At 40.1% G+C, this 22,076-nt stretch overlaps 1 protein-coding gene across 7 annotated transcripts in view; it reads right to left on the bottom strand.

Annotated features, from left to right (window-relative positions):
- Positions 1–2,811: 2,811 nt before the first annotated feature.
- The window catches only part of LOC134345622 (la-related protein 1B-like), a 61,461-nt gene continuing 42,196 nt past the window's right edge, over positions 2,812–22,076 (bottom strand). For 4 of the 7 annotated variants that reach the window (XM_063046571.1, XM_063046572.1, XM_063046573.1 and 1 more), the window contains exons 14-20: positions 18,536–18,744; positions 17,199–17,305; positions 16,267–16,427; positions 13,608–13,752; positions 6,474–6,583; positions 6,118–6,245; positions 2,814–5,470 (exon numbers count right to left, since the gene is read on the bottom strand). In XM_063046571.1, coding sequence (XP_062902641.1) covers positions 5,228–5,470; positions 6,118–6,245; positions 6,474–6,583; positions 13,608–13,752; positions 16,267–16,427; positions 17,199–17,305; positions 18,536–18,744 — 1,103 coding nt within the window. In that variant the 3' untranslated portion in view covers positions 2,814–5,227. Of the gene's footprint in view, positions 5,471–6,117; positions 6,246–6,473; positions 6,584–13,607; positions 13,753–16,266; positions 16,428–17,198; positions 17,306–18,535; positions 18,745–22,076 lie in introns of all 7 variants that reach the window. The other 3 variants (XM_063046569.1, XM_063046574.1, XM_063046570.1) reach the window with 2 other exon arrangements.

The following is a 22,076-nucleotide window of genomic DNA, read 5'->3' as shown; positions in this document are numbered from 1 at the left end:
AATGCTTCCTCAGGCACCCTGTATACCTTTTAGTCCACATGTGGTCTTACCAAACAGATTTCTATCATGAAATTGTATAGATAGCTTATATAGCAAAGTTCCTTATCTACCCGATCAATGCCTCTCATAATTTTGTGTTCCAGCAGGACACTGCCTCAGCTTTCACACTTCCAAGAAAAATAAAGCTATTCAGTCTCATAACTAAAACATTCAATCTCTAGCATTATCCTGATAACCTTCTTTTCACCCTCAGGTTTGGCTTCCCCGAAGTAACGTTATGATAATCAGAAACGGGATTAATCGCAAAATTAGTTGTTTTGTGGCAGCAGTACAGTGCAATACACAGAAAACTATCATAATAAGAAATATAAAAAATAGAAAGCATGTCCTGGAAGACAAGGAAATGCTGCACGCAAAACTGGGAGGTCAATTAGTTAATTTCTTCACTCGTAAGGTATGTTTCTGAGAAACAATGTGAAAAAGGAAATATTAGTGGAGATGGAAGAGTGCAGGGAATGGTGGCAGTGTTATGGGTGGGGATGAAGTTGGGTCGGACATGTCGCATGGTAATCACACATTCAAAGTGTTGAATATTAAAGGTGACCACAACTGAATAAAAATGTATAGGCGCACTGAAAAAAGTGCAGACCTTACTGGGAGCAAGTTGGAAAAGGTGTGATTACATATGACACCGTGGCTTCAGAGAGGCTGGTTGCTAACCTAGCCTTTGAAGTAGGAATAGAAAAGCAGAGAACGGAAAAAAAAAGTCAGAAATATTGTATCCTATAAAGTGAGGAAATAGAAGAGTGGAGGACAAAAACCGTCTCTTGGCTTTCTCCACTCCTGTGCAATTTACAATTTTATTCTGAATGTTTCCTGGTTCTGAATAATTAATTCTATTTTCTTTTTTCCATAGACAGATTGACATTTTGCCTTACCTGCCGAGTATTTCCAGCATTTTGTTTTTATTCTAGATTTCCAGCATCTGCAGTATTTTGCTTTTGGATTACTCAAGTTTCTTACACCCCTTAAAAACTGCTGTTGCAAAATGTGTTGAACTCTTGTTTGAGAACTGCAAAGATCCTAAACGAATAATACTGATCTTCAACAGGCTCAACAGCCACAGCCTGGACACGTGAAAAACAGCAATTTATTTGAATAAAAAGTAACTAAGACTTCAAGATTTCCTTGAAAACATTGCCAGGTGAAGACAATGAACTCAAAGACTGCATTCACTAGCTGTGATGAATTATGCCATGGGTCTCATCCACCTAGTGCAGAACCAAGAGGCATTGCAACCCTGTACTCAACCTCTCAGCTGAAGATTAGTTAAGGTGCACACTGCATAGTATATCCCAAAAGCCATTTAAGACCGAGGCCCTTTTTGCAGTGATCTCACAGAAAAATTGAATAAACATCATGTCCAGATTTTTGATAACAAAAGATTTTTGTTGTAAAGACTTTTAAAAACTATTGGAAGCTATTGGAACTATTTAAATAACAAGCGAGATGGATGGTTTCTCTTTTTTCCAATCCCAAGATTCCTTAGTTCAGGGGTTCCCAACCTTCTGTATGCCATGGAGCCTTACCATTAACCGAGGGGTCCATGGACCCCAGGTTGGGAACCCCTACCTTTGTTACTTTGTAGAAGTGATGATGCACCATCTTAAATGGCTGCAGAGAATACAGTGAACTAACTCCTATATGTCCTGGGATTTTGCAGATAGAAATACTCATGACCCAAATGGACTGTTGCCTCATTTGAAAGGTAACACATTTACATTATCATGGTGGATGCTCATTAAATGGACTTGTATCTTGAGAGTTTAGTGTGGCAGTTGAAGCTAAGCTACATTCTGAGCACCCCATTACACTTCTCCAGACCACTGAGATATTTAGAGAATTGGACGAATTATTCATTATAAAATAACAGATTGTACTTAATGGTGCTGGCCCAGTTGGATTTCTGTCAGTGGCAGCTACTACTAAGCCTCAACCTGGGGTGGGGTGGATTATGAAGGTTTTTGTTCAGGACTGAAATTCCAAATTTTAGGCCATTTCCAGCTAGGGCAAGAGTGAAATACTGGCATATTTTCCTCTTATTGCCAACAAAAAGAAAATATGGTTTTAGCCATACACTGAAATATGCATTCAGGCTTTGGTAATTGGAAATAATGCTTTTTTTTTTGAAATTGTGCTGTACCCATTTTAAATGTTGATGCAATGGTTCCAACTGAGCTGTAAGAAAATTTTTCTGAAAGATTCAATGTGCAACTAATATCCTTAAATATTTAAAAAAAATGAAAAGGGAAAAAATTCTGGTTAGATGGATTGGGTCTATGTCCATAAAAGGACAAAAGTAGTCTACAAAGTTAGGGGTAATCCAAAAGTCCATTACCACTTTCATCTTTAAGCGGTTAACTCAGTCTTTTCTGTGCATTGACTTATACTGTTTGAAGTTTCTGACCCTAGGAATTTGGAAACGTCTGGTTTTACCCTGTTCTTGGTCAATTTACCTTAAATCCACCCATTTTGAACAGTTAATCAACAACACAGCTTCTAAGGGCATATACAAACTGTAAAACTCTTATAAAATACACCATAACTCAATAGCTTTGACATTAGAAACAAGAGCAGTGGTGCAGATGAGATCCTCTTCCAAAAAGCAATTAATTCTTCTGTAATGTATTGAAGACTATTATAGAGAATTTACCCTAATCAAAATAAAACTTGCAGTTTAAAAAAAATTGTGCACTAGATTTGTGCATTTAGATATGATTGACATTGTAAATTTTATAAATTCTTAAAACAATAAAATGAATTACACAAAAACAGCAGGTAAAGATTTGTATATACATGTTCAAGTCATTTGTTATATGTACAAGTGATGCTCTAATATATGTAAAATGTAGCAAGTTGTTAGGTTAATCGCTTAATGTGCTACATACTTATTTGATATATTTGTTCTCCGTGAGCTAAATCAAAACTATTAAAAGATCCAGAATATTTTTGCCATACTGCATGCATTTTCACTTCAAGTCTTCACACATAAATGTAGAATGACATAGTTAATGTGATGTCAGGAAATTTAAAAAAAATACACACATCAATTAAACCTGATTGTTACCCAAACCTGTAGACTTATGAAAGATGGCCACTTATGAAAGTGTTGAGATTTCTGTGAATACATACCATTCATAGTGTGTTGCTGTTCATTTACCTGACTGCAACAGTGACTAGGAAGGCAAAAGGGTTATAGAAACTCAACATGCTAATTTCGTTAGTACAGCAGTAAAACACAGATAATTCCTCATCAGAAGGCAAAAATCAGAAACCAAGGCACAGTTACATTTTCCACCCACCAGCGTCTGGCTTGAGGAGCTTTGGCACACACAAAAAAAATCACTTGCTGTAGCTTTTAATTCAAAAGGCAAGATTTTAAAAAGGGGCAGGGATGTTAAAACAATAAAATGTGAAAGCAATACATTCAAAGGAAAGTGGTATATGCATTTTACATTTTTAAAACTTAGCCATGTTTTCATTGGCAAAACTTAGGCATTGCCAAGTTTCCTCATTGAAACAAATCTCCAAAGAATCACAGTGCAACCAGTTATATTTTCTGATTCATTTTGTTTGTTTTTATATGCATTTTTATAAAAGTTGGGAAGATTGCCACAATTACACACGCTAATGCTAGATGTGCACACTTATTTCATTAGATGAAAAAATTAGGTAAATATTCTAAACTGATTACTTTGAATGGTATATACAATCTTTCACCTAAGTATTTTACAATTACTCCATTCAGCTGGGTTTAAGCCTAGATTATACATTAAGGTATGTGTGTGTTATTTCAGTAAATTAAAACATGTACAGCTGTAGCATATTTATAAATGGTAATTATGTGGATTCCACACTGCTACTGTTCATTCTAGCCCTCTGATTACCAGCAGTAAATCAAAGTACTGCTCAGATTTTCCTATATTCAAGTTTGAACAGATAGGAAGACCAATAGATTGTTTTCACTGGATGCATTAGGAAACTATTCCTAATAGCGTACATTTAAAATACATGTGTCAGATTTTGAAGATTTTCCAGTAATTTTCACAGACGTGAATACCTTTCAAAACAAACCAGCAGCCCACAACCATCTTGCTAAGTATAATTTAAAATAATGACACTGTCTTAATAATTCTTAAGAGCAAAATTAAACAAAATCACTTCAGTAAATGAGCACTTGTTTTTTGTAAATTTTCCACAAAAATTTGAACATTTTACAACAATAGAATAGGATTAGAAAATTACAAATCAATTGTAGTGCTTCACTGAAAGCACACTATAAGCATAAAGTGATGAAACAAAACCACACCACCTCTCCCACGCCACATAGTACCTCCTGAAATGAGAATCTGCAATTTTATCTTGACCTGCGTATCAAGATGCAGTAGGTATTTTAAGCAGTGCAAGATATTAGTGATTCAAAGACCATTTTTAAAAAGCCGCATATTCCTTAGTGCTGCTTTCATTCAAGCCCAAACAATTCTGTCTATATGAATCATTTGTAACAATCTCCGCTAAATTGTCAATAACTATGTAACCAACTGCTTCAAAACTAGAACACACTGCATCCAGGATGATGCACAACCATTTTCAACACTGTTAATTAAGTTATTAAATTATGTTGCAGCCCTGGTCATATCATCTTGGATGCAAGCTTAATTTCCAGAGTGTTTTTTTCTATCTACCTAAGTTCAATTGTATACATCCCAGCAATAAATTTGTACTTTGATATAGGCATATATAATTAATAATAATTATAGGAGGAACTGGCTGCAAAAGCACTATGGTAATGGACTAAAAAATAAAATTTTCTTCTTTAAGAAGTATGAGAAATCCTCATTGAAATGTAAGGCATCCCAAAATTCAAATGTGTAATTTTTGCATATTTGCAGGAATGCGTTTCTGTAAACAGTAGCTCAAGGTCATCTTGGAAATCAAAAATGAGAGGAGTAACAAATTTTGAGAACGGGCTCCCCTCCCTCAAAACAGCTTGCTGAAAGCTCAAAAAAAAACGGACTTAGTCGGTTTCCCCACCCCCCAAAACTGAAAGTAAAATGAATATTTTCAAGTTTTTTTTCATTGAGGCAGTCTGAAAAAACTGAACAAGGTCCTTGAGCTTAAAATACTGATGTGATTTGTACAAGCAGGGAGATGTGACACAGAAAGTCTATTTCTCAGGCATTTCAAGATTAGTGGTAGTCATGGCAGCAGTACTCTGGCTCCCATTCTCAGATTTCCCAGAAGATGCATCCCACTTGGAAGGGTTTGTTGAGACCTGAGGCTGACTGGTGAGTAAAGGCTTAGCAGCATTTACTGATTTACTTGAAGAGTTTGATAGATGTCTTCTGCGACCACTCTCATCAGTTCCAGAAGAACGTCGCTTTCGACCAACCTCATCACCAAATGGAGGCTAAGAAATAAACAGCAATGTCATTAACAAGTTGGAAGCAGAATTAACTATACCCTGAAAAGCAGAAAATTAAAGAGCACATTTCAGCTGAATACATTATCTAGCAAGCAGTCAACCCATTTAAATAGATCAGACTGTATTAAAGCGCTGGAGTCACAAAGAATCTTAGGGGAAAATTCAAAGTTGTGGATAAATATCAACCAGACTCTGATAAGATAGTAAGTGATAATTAACTTACTAGAAACAAATTTGTCAACAGCATGCTTGCCTTTAAGCAAAACCAAGCAAAATGACTGAACAAGGATATGAAGTTTACACAGATTTGGTTGTTTGGTGGGCCGGGGGGTGTAGAGAAGAGAAGAGATGAGATATTTGCATGCAAGGCTGCTATATCTTTGCTATTAATCTGCTGGTAAGCCTTGGGTAAGGAGGGGCCCAAGATATCAATCGAGGTATTGAGTGTACACTATGGGTGTACACTAGCAGCCCATGGAATCAATGTGGAATTGAGGGGGGTAGATACTATATGATGGGAGAAATGAATACATTAATTTACAATCAAAAGTGGGCATTTTTAAAATTATTCAACAGCTGCCAAATTTCTTTCTCTAATAACCACGTAACAAAGAAAATACCAGAAAACTCACATCAACTCTGAAGTCCTCAAGCCGCTTGAAATTGCTAAGGTACTCTTGCAGTTTGTGGTCAATTGGTAAATGCTTAGTTTGTGTGTACTTGAGAAAAGCCCAGAATTTTTCCAATCCATAAAGCTGACCTAAATCAAAGACATCCAAAAACCAGAATATTAATACCCAAGGTTATATTATTTATTAGAATGCACCTTTTAAAAGAAATACTGAAGTTATAGGCTTCACATTTTTACTTCCATAACAATATGAAATAGTTTCTAAACACAATATTTTCATTGAGTATATCCATAGATCCTGTAAATTTGTTTACTTTTGGCTTATTTGTAAGCTTATTTCTTTAGGACATAGGTTACCTGCTTCATAGTCTTTTATTGTTTCTTCCTGGAAGTCTTTGAATATGTCATATCGGAATCTTTTCTCTAGACCATAGCTGTAGAATCTAAACAGGCACTCCAAACCATACCTGGAAAAAGAACATCACTGTAGATAAACAGGTTGAACATTGCAAATGTTTGCAAGTTAGAATTTAAACAGCATGGACAATGAAAGGCATTGCATTAATTTGGACAGAACTCTTTGAAAAGATCAAACTCCAGAAAGCAAACAAAACTTGCAATTGCATATTTTGAGTCTATATGACATAGTGACAACCCACCGAATGAAAACCGCATGGGTAAACGAAATACATTGCCAGTGCAACAGAAATCTCCTGATAGTATCTGTGATGCCTGGAGTATTTAGGTTTGAACAATGCACTGGATTTAGGTTTCCCAGCTAGTAACTTTAACATACCACTTGCACTAAAGCAGTAAATTTCTTCAACTCCATTAGCCTAGTCCAGTGAAATTTCGTAATTTCTCCACACAACTATTTGAATTTTTCCCACAATCATTACTTGGTCTTACAAAAGTTATATCCCCAAGAACTGGAGGAGAAACTATTATAAATTCACATAGATCTCCTCCACATCCAGCTGAGTATGAACCTGCTTTATTATCTATAAAGACAAACAGACTTCCATATATATTTTTCCATGACTGCAGGATATCCCTAACCACTTTCCAAGTGATGAATTGGAAGGAAGCAGACAATGCATGCAAGTTAAAAGTTATATGGCTATATAGAAACATATCAACATAGGAGCAAAAGTGGGCTTTTTGAGCCTGCTTCACCATTCAATACTACAAGTGCCGACCATCCACAATCAGTACCCTGTCACTGATTCAAAGAGGTCAGCTCTCATTCTTCTAAACTACAGCAAACTGTCTCAATTTCTCTTCAATGTCAATCCTGCCATTCTAGGAATTAGTCTGGTGAAGCTTCTCCATAGCAAGAACATCCTTATCTAAATAAAGAGATCACAACTGCATACAATGCGCAAGGCATGGACACCAAGGCCCTATACAAATGTTCCTGTACTGATCATCACACCATTTGCCTCTCACTCACCTGCTGCACCGACATACTTATTCTCACTGACTGAGGAACAAAGGACTTGTTTCACCCCTCCAACTCCTAACTTACTGCCCAGATAATAATTGGCTTTAATTTTTGCCAGCAAAGTGGATGGCCTTACATTTAACCAGAATACATCATTATTGACCATGCATTTACCCACTCAGTAAACCTTTCCAAATCACACAGCTCTTCTCACAGCTCACACTCATAATCAGCCTGTTATTGCAAATTTGGAAGTACAGTGGATTCCAGTTAATTAAGACACACTGGAATCAGTACATTTTGGTCCAGTTTAGTGGCTGACCCAATTATCCGAAGTCTTATGGAAAGAGTTACAAAGGTATAAAAAGACAAACTAAATAACAAATCATGTTTTTAACTAAATAAAAATCATGTATTTAAATGAAATATAAAACAAATTAGAATACTATTAAACTACTACAGTACTACAAAACTGTTAGTTTCCTGCAGTTATATATAGAGGAATTAGGCTGCCATGTTCTTTTGATATAAGTGACCTAGAATAGATAATGAAAGGCCTTAATTTTCAACAATTGCAGCTTTCAAATCTTCATTGTTATTATAACATTCAACATGATTGCTGACAACTTCAAATTTTTTAAAAATGGTTCCCAACTTGAAGTAGTGAAATAGTATCATTTTGACTCCCAGACATTTCTGGCTTCTCCAAGCCTGAATGCATGAAACCACAGTGAGCAAAACAGTTCTCAATTGTCTTACCGTTCATTTCTCACTAACTAGTGTCAGTGACAAAAATCGCTGCATTTTGAACATAAACACACAACTAATGCTACTTAAAAACTGCTCTAAGCATGGTGTAGTGTCCAACAGCCACACAAGTGAATGTGTCAGATGCTAGTTAGAAACTGTTCATTCACAGTCTCCCGCCCCAATTAAGCGGCATGGCGATGCAAATAAACAAAGGGAATATTGCAAACAACAGGAATTCTGCAGATGCTGGAAATTCAAGCAACACACATAAAAGTTGCTGGTGAACGCAGCAGGCCAGGCAGCATCTCTAGGAAGAGGTGCAGTCGACATTTCAGGCCGAGACCCTTCGTCAGGACTAACTGAAGGAAGAGTGAGTAAGGGATTTGAAAGTTGGAGGGGGAGAGGGAGATCCAAAATGATAGGAGAAGACAGGAGGGGGAGGGATGGAGCCAAGAGCTGGACAGGTGATAGGCAAAAGGGATACGAGAGGATCATGGGACAGGAGGTCCAGGAAGAAAGACGGGAAGACGGGGGGGGGGTGGGGGGAGACCCAGAGGATGGGCAAGGGGTATAATCAGAGGGACAGAGGGAGAAAAAGGAGAGTGAGAGAAAGAGTGTGTGCATAAAAGTAAGTAACAGATGGGGTACGAGGGGAGGTGGGGCATTAGCGGAAGTTAGAGAAGTCGATGTTCATGCCATCAGGTTGGAGGCTACCCAGACGGAATATAAGGTGTTGTTCCTCCAACTTGAGTGTGGCTTCATCGTTACAGTAGAGGAGGCCGTGGATAGACATGTCAGAATGGGAATGGGATGTGGAATTAAAATGTGTGGCCACTGGGAGATCCCGCTTTCTCTGGCAGACAGAGCGTAGGTGTTCAGCAAGGCGGTCTCCCAGTCTGCGTCAGGTCTCGCCAATATATAAAAGGCCACATCGGGAGCACCGGACGCAGTATATCACCCCAGCCGACTCACAGGTGAAGTGTTGCCTCACCTGGAAGGACTGTTTGGGGCCCTGAATGGTGGTAAGGGAGGAAGTGTAAGGGCATGTGTAGCACTTGTTCCGCTTACACGGATAAGTGCCAGGAGGGAGATCAGTGGGGAGGGATGGGGGGGATGAATGGACAAGGGAGTTGCGTAGGGAGCGATCCCTGCGGAATGCGGGGGGGGGGGAGGGAAAGATGTGCTTAGTGGTAGGATCCCGTTGGAGGTGGCGGAAGTTACGGAGAATAATATGTTGGACCTGGAGGCTGGTGGGGTGGTAGGTGAGGACCAGGGGAACCCTATTCCTAGTGGGGTGGCGGGAGGATGGAGTGAGAGCAGATGTACGTGAAATGGAGGAGATGCGTTTAAGAGCAGAGTTGATAGTGGATGAAAGGAAGCCCCTTTCTTTAAAAAAGGACGACATCTCCCTCGTCCTAGAATGAAAAGCCTCATCCTGAGAGCAGATGCAGCAGAGACGGAGGAATAGCGAGAAGGGGATGGCGTTTTTGCAAGAGACAGGGTGAGAAGAAGAATAGTCCAGATAGCTGTGAGAGTCAGTAGGCTTATAGTAGACATCAGTGGATAAACTGTCTCCAGAGACAGAGACAGAGACAGAGACAGAGACAGAAAGATCTGGAAAGGGGAAGGAGGTGTCGGAAATGGACCAGGTAAACTTGAGGGCAGGGTGAAAGTTGGAGGCAAAGTTAATAAAGTTAACGAGTTCTGCATGCGTGCAGGAAGCAGCGCCAATGCAGTCGTCGATGTAGCGAAGGAAAAGTGGGGGACAGATACCAGGATAGGCACGGAACATAAATTGTTCCACAAAGCCCACAAAAAGGCAGGCATAGCTAGGACCCATACGGGTGCCCATAGCTACACCTTTAGTTTGGAGGAAGTGGGAGGAGCCAAAGGAGAAATTATTAAGAGTAAGGACTAATTCCACTAGACGGAGCAGAGTGGTGGTAGAGGGGAACTGATTAGGTCTGGAATCCAAAAAGAAGCGTAGAGCTTTGAGACCTTCCTGATGGGGGATGGAAGTATATAGGGACTGGACATCCATGGTGAAAATAAAGCGGTGGGGGCCAGGGAACTTAAAATCATTGAAAAGTTTAAGAGCGTGAGAAGTGTCACGAACATAGGTAGGAAGGGATTGAACAAGCGGGGATAAAACCGTGTCGAGGTATGCAGAAACAAGTTCGGTGGGGCAGGAGCAAGCTGAGACAATAGGTCGGCCAGGACAGGCAGGTTTGTGGATCTTGGGTAGGAGGTAGAAACAGGAAATGCGAGGTGTAGGAACTATAAGGTTGGTAGCAGTGGATGGGAGATCCCCTGAGCGGATAAAGTCGGTGATGGTGTGGGAGACAATGGCCTGGTGCTCCTTAGTGGGGTCATGATCGAGGGGTAAATAAGAGGAGGCATCCGCGAGTTGTCGCTGTGCCTCGGCAAGGTAGAGGTCAGTATGCCAGACTACAACAGCACCCCCCTTATCGGCGGGTTTAATAATAAGGTTAGGATTAGTGCGGAGGGAGTGGAGAGCAGAGTGTTCCGAAGGAGTGAGGTTGGAATGGGGACAAGGTGCGGTGAAGTCGAGACGGTTGATGTCCCGTCGGCAGTTAGCGATAAAGAGATCCAGAGCAGGCAGAAGACCAGGGCGGGGTGTCCATGAAGAAGAGGAGGGTTGAAGACGGGAGAAGGGGTCATCGGTGGGGGTGGAAGAGTCCTTGCCGAAGAAGTAGGCTCGGTGACGGAGACGGCGGAAGAAAAGTTCCGCATCATGGCGAACACGGAACTTGCTGAGGTGTGGGCAAAGGGGGACAAAGGTGAGGCCCTTACTGAGGACAGAGCGCTCTGCCTCCGACAGTTGAAGGTCGGAGGGGATGGTAAAGACCCGGCACGGATGAGAGCTGGGATCAGAGGGGGGAGGGTGGAGGCTAGGAGTGTCAATGGAGAGGAGAGGGTTGGGGTGAGAGGAAGATGGAGCCTCTGAGGACCCAGGAGCTGACGATGGGATCTGAAGGAGATGGGATTGCAGAGTATTGGTGGGGGAAGGGGAGACAGGAGTCACAATAGCAGCACATAAAGACCGGGCCTGGAGTTCAAGGCTGGAATCTTGAGAGCTCGGATCAGAGGGGGGAGGGAGGAGGCTGGGGGTGTCAGTGGAGAGGGGAGGGTTGGGGTGAGAGGAAGATGGAGCCTCTGAGGGCCCAGGAGCTGACGGTGGGATCTGAGGGAGACGGAGTTGCAGAGTGGTGGTGGGGGAAGGGGAGACGGGAGTCACAATAGCAGCACATAAAGACCCGGCCTGGAGTTCAAGGCTGGAGTTGCAGAGAATATTGATTGGCATTTATTCTTTGTTTATCACACACACACACACACACAATATACAACCAGTTTTCCATCCATTACTTTCATGTGCTGTAGCTTGGCTCCCCAATATTGTATGAGACCTTGTCAAAAATCTTCTGAAACTCCAATACACAATATTCAATTTTACTTACATATCCCAAAGTTTCCAATAAATTTGTCAAGATCTGACTGATCAATCTTGTCACGGCCGCAAACACTGATACACAATTAGTAGACGACTCTAGCATTCTCCACTATCAATGTCTGAATTTCCAGGCTTTCTGCTCACCCCCCACCAAATTATGAGGTTACAGTATTTACCCTACAATCCACAAGAACTAATCCAGTCCAAAGAACACTGGAAAATGACCACCAATGCATCCACGGTGTATACTGCTGTTTTTATTAGTATTCTTCCTCTACGGACTGATCAGTTTTCAATCCTATCAATTTCCTTAACTCCTAATTCCCCACTCACCCTCAGTCCCTCCATTTCACTAAACCTTACGTTCCCCAATTCTTATTGGGAGGTTATTTGTATCCTGTTTTGTAATGTATTCAATTTATCTGCCACTTACATGCTCCCTATCATAAATTTCTGTTTCAGACTCCAAGAGGTCAAGTCTTCATTAATTTCTTTTTCTTCACACATCTATGAAGTTTTATAGTCAGGCTTTATGCTCCCTGAAAGCTTATGCTCATACTTAGGTCCCATGATTCCCTTTTATAAGTAAAGGGGAGCCATGGGAATAAATATGGGCTTTGTGGTTGGCCGCCAGAGACTAGTGATGTTTCGCAGGGGTTGGAGTTCGGATTGTTTATTTTCAAGTCAGATGTCAATGATTTGGACGATGGAATAGATGACTTTGAAGCCAAGTTTATGGATTATATGAACATAGGTGGAGGGGTGGGTAGTGTTGAGGAAGCAAAGAGTCTGCAGAAGAACCCAGGCAGATTGGGAGGATCGGGCAATGAAGTGGCAGATGCTATACAATGTAGTGAAGTCTATGATCATGCACTTTGGCAGAAGAAATAAAAGTATAGACTATTTTCTAAATGGAGGAAAAAAAAAGATGTGCAAAGGGAATCTTCCTGCAGGATCCTAGCAGGTTGTGTCAGGTAAGGATGGCAAATGCAATGCTTGCATTCATTTCGAGAGGACTAGAATATAAAAGCAACGATATAATGTTGGTCAGACAGCACTTGGAGTATTGGAAGCAGTTTTGGGCCCCTCATCTAAGAAAAGATGTGCTGGCATTGGAGAGAGTCCAGAGGAGGTTCACAAGACTTACTCTGGGACTGAAAGGGTTAACATGCAAGGAGCATTTGATGGCTCTGGGCCTGTAGTCATTGGAAAGTAGATGAAATGGTGGGGGGGGGGCATGCAGGAAGGAGGAGAGAGAAGAGAGATCTCATTGAAAGGCCTGGACAAAGTGGATGTGGAGGGGATGTTTCCTATAGTAGGAAAGTCTAGGTCCAGAGAGCACAGCCTCAGAATAGAACGATGTCCATTTAGAATGGAGATGAGGAGGAATTTCTTTAGCCAGAGGGTGAATTTGTGGAATTCACTGCCACAGATGAATAGGTGCCAAGTAAATTGGGTATATTTAAAGAGCAGTTTCTTTATTAGTCAGGAGAAAGTTTCTGGGGAGAAAGAAGAAGAATGAAGTTGAGAGGGATAATAAATCTACCAAGATGAAATGGCAGAGCAGACTCCATGGGCTAAATGGCTTAATTCTGCTCCTTTGGTCTTTACTGAATTCTAAACTTTCAGTGCAATTTATCCCCTTCTCGGATCTGATTTTGGTGTTAGACTCTGCTGTAAACTAAACCAGTGAATCAGTCCATTAAATGTACCATATAACTCCAAATTGTTGTGATGGAAGGATTAAAACCTTCATTTTGAATTGAATCAGGAAGAATTGCTGCTCCTTACTCCAGACTGAATTTGCAACTATTAATTATTATACCTGTAATTGTCTTTTGCATCCTCAAGAGACAGCTGCTTAAATTCTTCATACATTTTCCTGTTGAAGTGATCTCTGAGGAAAAAGGACCAGAAACGGAATAGCGTGTTCATTTCCTGGGACTGCCCAATTCCTAATCGCTTCCTCTCTGAAAAACAAGGAAGATGCAATGAAACTTGTATCATTTTAATAACATTCTGAAATAACCTAGAAAAATGCCCAAGTTCAACCGTAACATCAAATGCAGAGCCACGTTCTTTTTTTTAAACATTTGACTGAATTATGGAGAAGCTAATAGAATACTTATTTTGCCATTTTCAGTCTTATTTTATCTGATATTGCTTGGATTCAGAAGACAACCATTTTTTTGGGATCTAGAAAACTAAGCCCAAGGTTCGAAGTAAATTTATTATCAAAGTACATACATGTCACTAGATACCACTCTGGGAGTCATTTTCTTGCAGGCATTCACATTAAATACAAACGACAGAATCAATGAAAAATTGCACACAAACAACCAATGTGCAGAAGAAAACAAATTGTGCTAATGCAGTACTGTAGAAAAGATGACAGAGAAGGAGTGTCAGGGTGGGGGACAGCGGGGATGCAGACACACACCAGGCAAGGTCATTTGATTCCAAGCAATTAGTTTACTGATTATTAGAGGTCTCTCTAGTGCTTCCCACACTCTCCCCCTCCCATTCATAGTCCACAACAGAGACTCATGTCAGAATCAGGTTTATTATCACTCACATACATCATGAATTTTTTTTGTGGCAGTGTAGTACAGTGCAATACATACAAATACTACAGAACTGTGCAGAAAGTCTGAGGCAACTAGCTATATATATGTACCCAAGACTTTTGCACAGTACTGAATGAAAAAGAAAAAAGTGAGATATAAATAATAGACAGACAGTGAGAACACAAGTTATAGAGTCCTTGAAAGTAAGTCCACAGGTTGTGGAATCAGTTCAGTGTTGAGATGAGTTTAAGTTATCTCCTGGTTCAAGAGCATGATGGTATAGGTCCAAAGCTCCTGTACTTCCTTGCTGATGGCAGCAGCGAAGAGAGAGCACGGCCTGGATGGTGGAGGAGGTGGTGACATTGACGATGGATGCTAAAAATCCTGCAACAGCGCTCTATGTAGATGTGTTCAATAGTGGGGAGGGCTTTACTCGTGATGGACTGGGCAGCATACACGCCTTTTTCCAAAGATGGCAGTGGCCAACAGCAGAGGACATGCTTTTAAAGTACAGTATATTGAGGAATATTTTGGGGAGTTGTCAGAGGTAGTTTAAAAAAAACACAAGTGCCTAGAATGTACTGTCAGGGGTGGCATTAGAAGCTGATACATTAGAGACATTAATAGATGAAAGAAAAATGAAAGATTACAGGCTACGTAGGAGGGACGGGTTATTTTTATCGTGGGGTAGGTATAAAGGTCAGCACAACATTGGGGGCTGAACAGCCTGTACTGATCTGTACTGCTATGTTCTATGTTCACTTCATGCGTTATACAGGTACCCATCAAATGGACTGGATGGTGGATGGCAGCAAACTTTGATATTAATCGGATCTGCCCTTATCCAGTCAAGAGTATTTCTCACCATCTTGATGTGTGCCTTGTAGGCAGTGGAAAGCATAGGAAGGCAAAACTGACTGCTAGTCTGGGAATGTTTTCCCTGAGCGAAGGCAGTTGATGGGGTTACCTAACAGGCTTATAAGATCATGCCAAGCAAAGAAGCAGACAGTCACAGAATTTTCCCAGGCTAGGGCAGTCTGAAACTAGGGGGCATAGGTTTAAGATGAGAAGGAGGCCCTAATGGATAAATTTTTCCATGTAGAGCACTGGGTACATAGAAAGAGCCGCTGGAGTAAGTGGTAGAGGAGGGTACAATTATAATGTTTAAAATACATTTAGATAAGTATATGAATTGGAAATATGGATCTAACACAGTCAAATGGGACTTACAAAGGTAAACACTTTAGTTGACAAAGACAAGTTAGGCTTAAGAACCACTTCTCGCACTGTATAATTTTGCGAAAACTCATGATGGAGAACATAAGATGCAAGGGATGAAGAGGAGGATAGTGGAAGAATGAAGGCAGGCAGTAGGTATTTGTGTTTGAGAAAATGAATACACACTGGTGCGTAAAATATTTATCGAACAGTGATACACACCATGTGCAATGATTTCTTTAAACCATGACAGTAGAATTGTGAACTGTCAAAACTCAATAACTTCACAAATTCTGAATTATACAATCACATTAGCCATAAAAATATCCATCTGATCCTTCATTTACTTTCAAGTGTGTGAAACACTGAATTTCTAAATCAGCAAAGGACGTATAGAGCAACAAGACCCCAACTGACCCATTCTCAAAAAAGCAGTGGGGGGTTAGAAAACAAGTTTATTTGTGTCACCACTCAAAATTCCCCTGATAATACAAATCAAAATGACAATACATTTATATTTTTCAGTTGTACAGCAGAAGTTCATTTCCTAGGTAAGATTAATATCAAAGTTACCCAAAAAAGGAAAAAAAATCATATGCACTTGCATTAACAGCAATTGCTCTATTTGCCAAATAACTTCCTTTCTTCCCAAGTCTCTAATATTTAACTATCATTTGAAAATAAAGGAAGCACGCTCACCATTTAAACATCTCCGACGATACTTATGGTAAACTTGTTGGGTGAAGCCATTCTCTCTCAAAAGCTCATGTGATGGATGCTGGAACTTAGGCAGTGAGTTGGGTGTGCAGCCATAACTTCCAACAAATGGTGTGCCTTCTGAAGGACTGGCATTTGAGCTACTAAACAAAAAAAAAGCAACAAAATTAGGCATGCACTTTTTTCTTTTAAACTGGTGTTCCCCACGGTTTCATATGGCTCGTTAATTAGTATTTTTCCACTTTCTGCTCCTGAGAAGCAGTGTTTTTTCCACTGCAATTCACTAGAAAATAGTCACAAATATAAGGTAGCCCAGAACATTTAAGTGGAAAGTAGATTCAGAACAGAGCACAAAATCATTTGCCTCAATTAAAAAAATAAACATTATGGAACTACAACAGGCTTAGCTCTTAAAATTGAAATCACACTTTGCCTGCCAGGGCCTAAAGCTCCATATTTTCCTATGTCTGCAGCCAGTTCTTTCATATTTCCCCTATATTAAGTGATAAAATTTCTGTTTTGTGTTAATCACTTGTTATATTAAAAATGTTTAAAAATAACAATTACAATTGTTGGTTAAAGATAATTTAAAAATTTCCAGGTAAAATAAAGAAAAATTCTGCCAAGTGAATTTTCTTTTGCAATTGATAGAATAATTACAAATTTTTATAATTACTTTTACAACATAGGACTAAATTTTCCACACACGCAGCAGTAAACTTTTGTATTTGTCACTAAAAAACAGCCATTGTTAAATAAAGTATTACTGAGTTTCACAAAATTTGAAAGTACAGTATCAATCTAAAAGACTGCCATTAACAAATACTTTAGACTTCTATTGCTTTACAATCATATTATGCACCTACCAATTTTAAATGAAGATATTTATTAAATCTATCAACAAAAGCATTTACCTAACAGATGACGTCCGTGGTCTGTGTTCTTTAGAATCCATAACCCAACCAATATGGCATTCAAGTGGAGGATTTGAACTATGCCGTGTCTTTCGTTTCCTTGGTGTCTGTAACAACAATCAGCTTTGAGATAAATACTACCAATATCTTAGTTTCTGCCTCAGTAAATTGTAGTTAACCCTCAGTGTACACATTCACATCATGTATTTGGGCCGAATCACTGTGACGTCATTAAGGGCTTGAGGTAGAGAGATTATGAGGTTAAATAGGCATGTAATGCAAGATTATTATTGCGCCAAATGGATACAATGGTAAAGCAATAAAATATATCCTATAGTAAACATGTTTCAGTATAAATGCACTTATTATTCTGATATCCAGGATATGCCTTCTTATCATTGCTACCATTACGGAGGTCAGCACAACATTGTGAGCCAAAGGCTTGTACTGTACTGCTCTATCTTCTAGTAATTGCTGCAAAACAGCTAATTTCATGACATTGACACTTACAAATGCCAGTGATAATAAAGCCAACTCAAACTGACCATGTTACCCTTTTTCTGTGAGCTTAATGAAAAACTCATTCACAAATGATTTTTTAAAATATTTGAAATTATTTTGCAAATACTTACCAAAAAGGACAAAAATGAAAAAACGTGGATGGTAAAAGACAGAGAGAAAATCTAAAGCAAGCAGAATGAAAGAAAATTCCCCTCAAAATGAGGTACTGCTTAACTCTGGTCTAGACCCACGACTCCACAACTCTCAGTAACAGTAGAAATACATATTAATCAAGAAATGTTTTCCGCTGGATAAGTCTATGCATTTAAATAAAAATCAGGTACTTGGCATAAAAGCAAAAAATCCAAATAAAATCCAAAATCATAATTGGTATTTTTGTATTAAGTTTAATTGAGTAACCAATTGATTAAGATGACCTCACCATACCATGCAAATACAAATAGAATATAAGGTACGTGGCCAAGTGGTTAAGGCATTCGACTAGCAATCTGAAGGTCACGAGTTCGAGCCCGAGCTGAGGCAGCGTGTTGTGTCCTTGAGCAAGGCACTTAACCACAGCGCTCTACGACGACACCGGTGCCAAGCTGTATTGGCCCTTGCCCTTCCCTTGGACAACATCGGTGTCGTGGAGAGGGGAGACTTGCAGCATGGGCAACTGCAGGTCTTCCATACTCTGGAGAGTGAAGACTTTCCAGGCACAGATCCATGGTCTCGCAAGACTAACTGATGCATTATTATTATTATAATAATAAGGTAAAAAATGTAATACATTTTAAATATTTTATCCTTTCACACAAGATTAAAATTTATTATACCTCAATATCCAATGGCCGTCCTTCTTTCACAACAGGATAAAAACGTGGAGTTTTATTAGGATCTTGTAGCCTAGGTGTACGCGGTGTCCTGGGTGTCCTGGCAGAACATACTGGTGACTCTGGTACAGTTGTAGGCAGAGAGCGGGCGAGATTTGAAGCTGGTGGCTCTGGAACACCAAACAGCTTGTTGGCTAATTCTTCAGCATAATCTAAGACATGTCAAGATTTGGGTCTGTTAAATTTCTTTGTTTTAATGCATAGTCAAACTCTTAAATTAAGCCTAAAGTGAACTAGCCTTCAATTTTAAATTGCATTAATAAAAAGGGTAAATGCCCCTGAATTCACAGCAAGGATGCAAAATGCTACTTGTAGTTTTGCCTGTTCATCAGGAAATCATGTTGGAAGGCTGGCTGAAGACTGCAGTGTCCTGTTTGCACTGTCAAATCAAGAGGAAAAAAAGTACAAGAAGAAAATTTGGCCAGAATCATGGATTCATAAATTGACTCACAGTAGGTAAACAGTTATGCTTGCTTTATTAAAATTACTGATAATCTAAGAAAATATGATTTAGTAAACAAAGAGACTTAGAGAAAGATAATGTGGAAAGACTGGAGAAAATAGAAATTTTCTTCATCTGAGCAGAACATTAAGGGGAGATTTAAAAGACATGTTTAAGATACTCCTTTTGATAACAATCAGCAAAGATCTTTTATACTGGAAGCAAGATCATTAATCACAGAAAGTTGATTTCAGATTAACTAGCAAAATACTCAGCTGAGAGAAGTTATTTTACGCAACAAGTTGTTATAATTTGAACAACACTGTCAGAAAGGATAGCAGTTTTTTCAGTAATTTACCATAAGAAATTTGGGAACCAGGAGAGGAATTATTTAAATCATATTCAAAAGATTCAACATAGACATAAAGGGTAAATAATCTGCACCAAAATTATTCCAGCAAGTCATGCAGATGGAAAATCCTAAATTAAAAGAGAATCTGTTTCTTTCACTCCTATTTAAGAAAACTTTAACTTAATGTGCAAAATCATTTGAATTTTTTAAACGTTCATAATAATGAACACTGTATTAAATACTCAAATTGTATTGAGGGTTGCCAACAGACAAGAGTAGCAGTCAAATACGTTGGGTTTACCCTGAGAAAGACTACAATGACCATGAAGCCTTGAGTGGGCACCAGTGCGCATGCGTGTACGTGCCGATTTTTTTCTACAAATCGTTTTTGGCAATTCTGTATGGGGGGGGGGAGTGTAAATCACAACCAGAATATAAGTGATAAGTGGCTAATACACTCAATTTCGTTTCTAAATGGGTTTATCTATTGAGCTTAATATTAAACACACAGCGCATATTTTCCTCGCATGAATATAGTGATAAGTCAATTATCAGGGGAGGACAGGGGAGCTTGAAATAAGTGTTGAATGAACTTCCAGTAGAAGTGGTAGAGGCAGGTTCGATATTATCATTTAAAGAAAAATTGGACAGGTATATGGTCAGGAAAGGAATGGAAGGTTATGGGCTGAGTGCATGTCGGCGGGACAAGGTGAGAGTAGCGTTCAGCACCGACTAGAAGGGCAGAGATGGCCTGTTTCCGTGCTGTAATTGTTATATGGTTATATAAGTCACTTATAAGTCAATAGCATCATCACATTTTAAGTAACGTTTGGATATTAAACACACAGCGCATATTTTCCCCGTATGAACATATAAAATCATTACAACACACCAATATTGCTGAGTCAGTGGGAGCCCTGGGCTTCCTGTTTCTTTAACAGATTTGACATTGTGGTGCTGCCCATCCCCCACGAGTCATCTGTTGTCGGCCCCCAACCAACACATATTCCACTCTCCCCTCCTACCCCTCCTCACAGTCCCCCACCCTACTCTCATGACTATACCCCTTCCCCACACGAAACCACCACAGTGGGCTTCACAGCTGAACAAGTAAGAAGACAGCTGAAACGTCTCAACCCAAGCAAGGCTGCAGGACCGGATGGTGTCAGTACCAGGGTGCTCAAAGCCTCTGCCCCTCAGCTACGTGGAGTACTTCGCCATGTCTTCAACATGAGCCTGAGGCTCCGGAGGGTTCCTGTGCTGTGGAAGACATCCTGCCTCGTCCCAGTGCCGAAGACGCCGTGCCCCAGCAGCCTCAATGACTACAGACTGGTGGCATTGAGACACCAACAGAATCAACAAACTCATTCGCAAGGCTAGTGATGTTGTGGGGATGGAACTGGACTCTCTGATGGTGGTGTCTGAAAAGAGGATGCTGTCTAAGTTGCATGCCGTCTTGGACAATGTCTCCCATCCACTACATAATGTACTGGCTGGGCACAGGAGTACATTCAGCCAGAGACTCATTCCACCGAGATGCAACACAGAGCGTCACAGGAAGTCATTCCTGCCTGTGGCCATCAAACTTTACAACTCCTCCCTTGGAGGGTCAGACACCCTGAGCCAATAGGCTGGTCCTGGACTTATTTCCTGGCATAATTTACATATTACTATTTAACTATTTATGGTTTTATTACTATTTATTATTTATGGTGCAACTGTAACGAAAACCAATTTCCCCCGGGATCAATGAAGTATGACTATGACTAGCCCTGGGCTTGTTTCCCTGCAACAAGATGGTCCTATCGAGGGGTGATGGGAGACAGCGATACTCGAAGGGGGTTCCTTATGTCCAGTCTATTCCGCAATTTAGTTTTCATTGCATTCATTGCAGAGATATGTTGGAAATGGAAGCGACGTTTTCAGTGCTTTCCTGGCTATCTCAGGATACTCAGCCTTGACTTTGATCCAGAATGTTGGCAGAGATGTTATGTCAAACATACTTTTCAGCCCGTTGTCATTTGCAAGCACAAAGAGTTGATCTCCTTCCCGCGCTGACACGGATGACGTGTGCGTAATGATCTCGCAATACGTTCAAGCTCAACGGTGGGCGTGACAGGGAATGAGGAAAGGTGCAGCTGACTCATATCGCCTAATCATAATGTTTCCTCGCGGCCCGGTAGCACATGCTTTACAGCCCGGTACTGGTCCGCGGCCCGGTGGTTGGGGACCGCTGATTTAGATCACACTTCTTTCCCATTTTGTTGTTTGGTCCGAAGAATAACTGAACCTTCTGACCATATCTGCATGCTTTTAGTTGTTGCCACATGATTGGATGATTAGATATTTGCATTAATGAGTAGGTGTACAGGTGTACCAAATAGAGTGTCCACCAAGTGTATAGATCAAAGAATCTTTTCACAATATATTTACATCCTTGCCAAATCAATCAATAAACTGTGAAATGGAGTGTCACGTTTCTGAAACACACTTTAACACAAACATTTAATTTATGCTCACTCAAAACACACAAAATGCTGGAGGAACTCTGCAGGCCAGGCAGCATCTCGGAAGAGTAGTTGACGTTTCGGGCCGAAACCCCTCAGCAGGACTGCGTGTCTTGTGTGTGTTGCTCGGATTCCAGTATTTTGTGTGTGTTGCTCGGATTCCAGTATTTTGTGTGTGTTGCT

This window comes from Mobula hypostoma, chromosome 4 (assembly GCF_963921235.1).
Source record: "Mobula hypostoma chromosome 4, sMobHyp1.1, whole genome shotgun sequence".
In the NCBI taxonomy this organism is placed as follows: domain Eukaryota; kingdom Metazoa; phylum Chordata; class Chondrichthyes; order Myliobatiformes; family Myliobatidae; genus Mobula; species Mobula hypostoma.
This window is presented reverse-complemented; position numbering and strand designations above follow the sequence as displayed.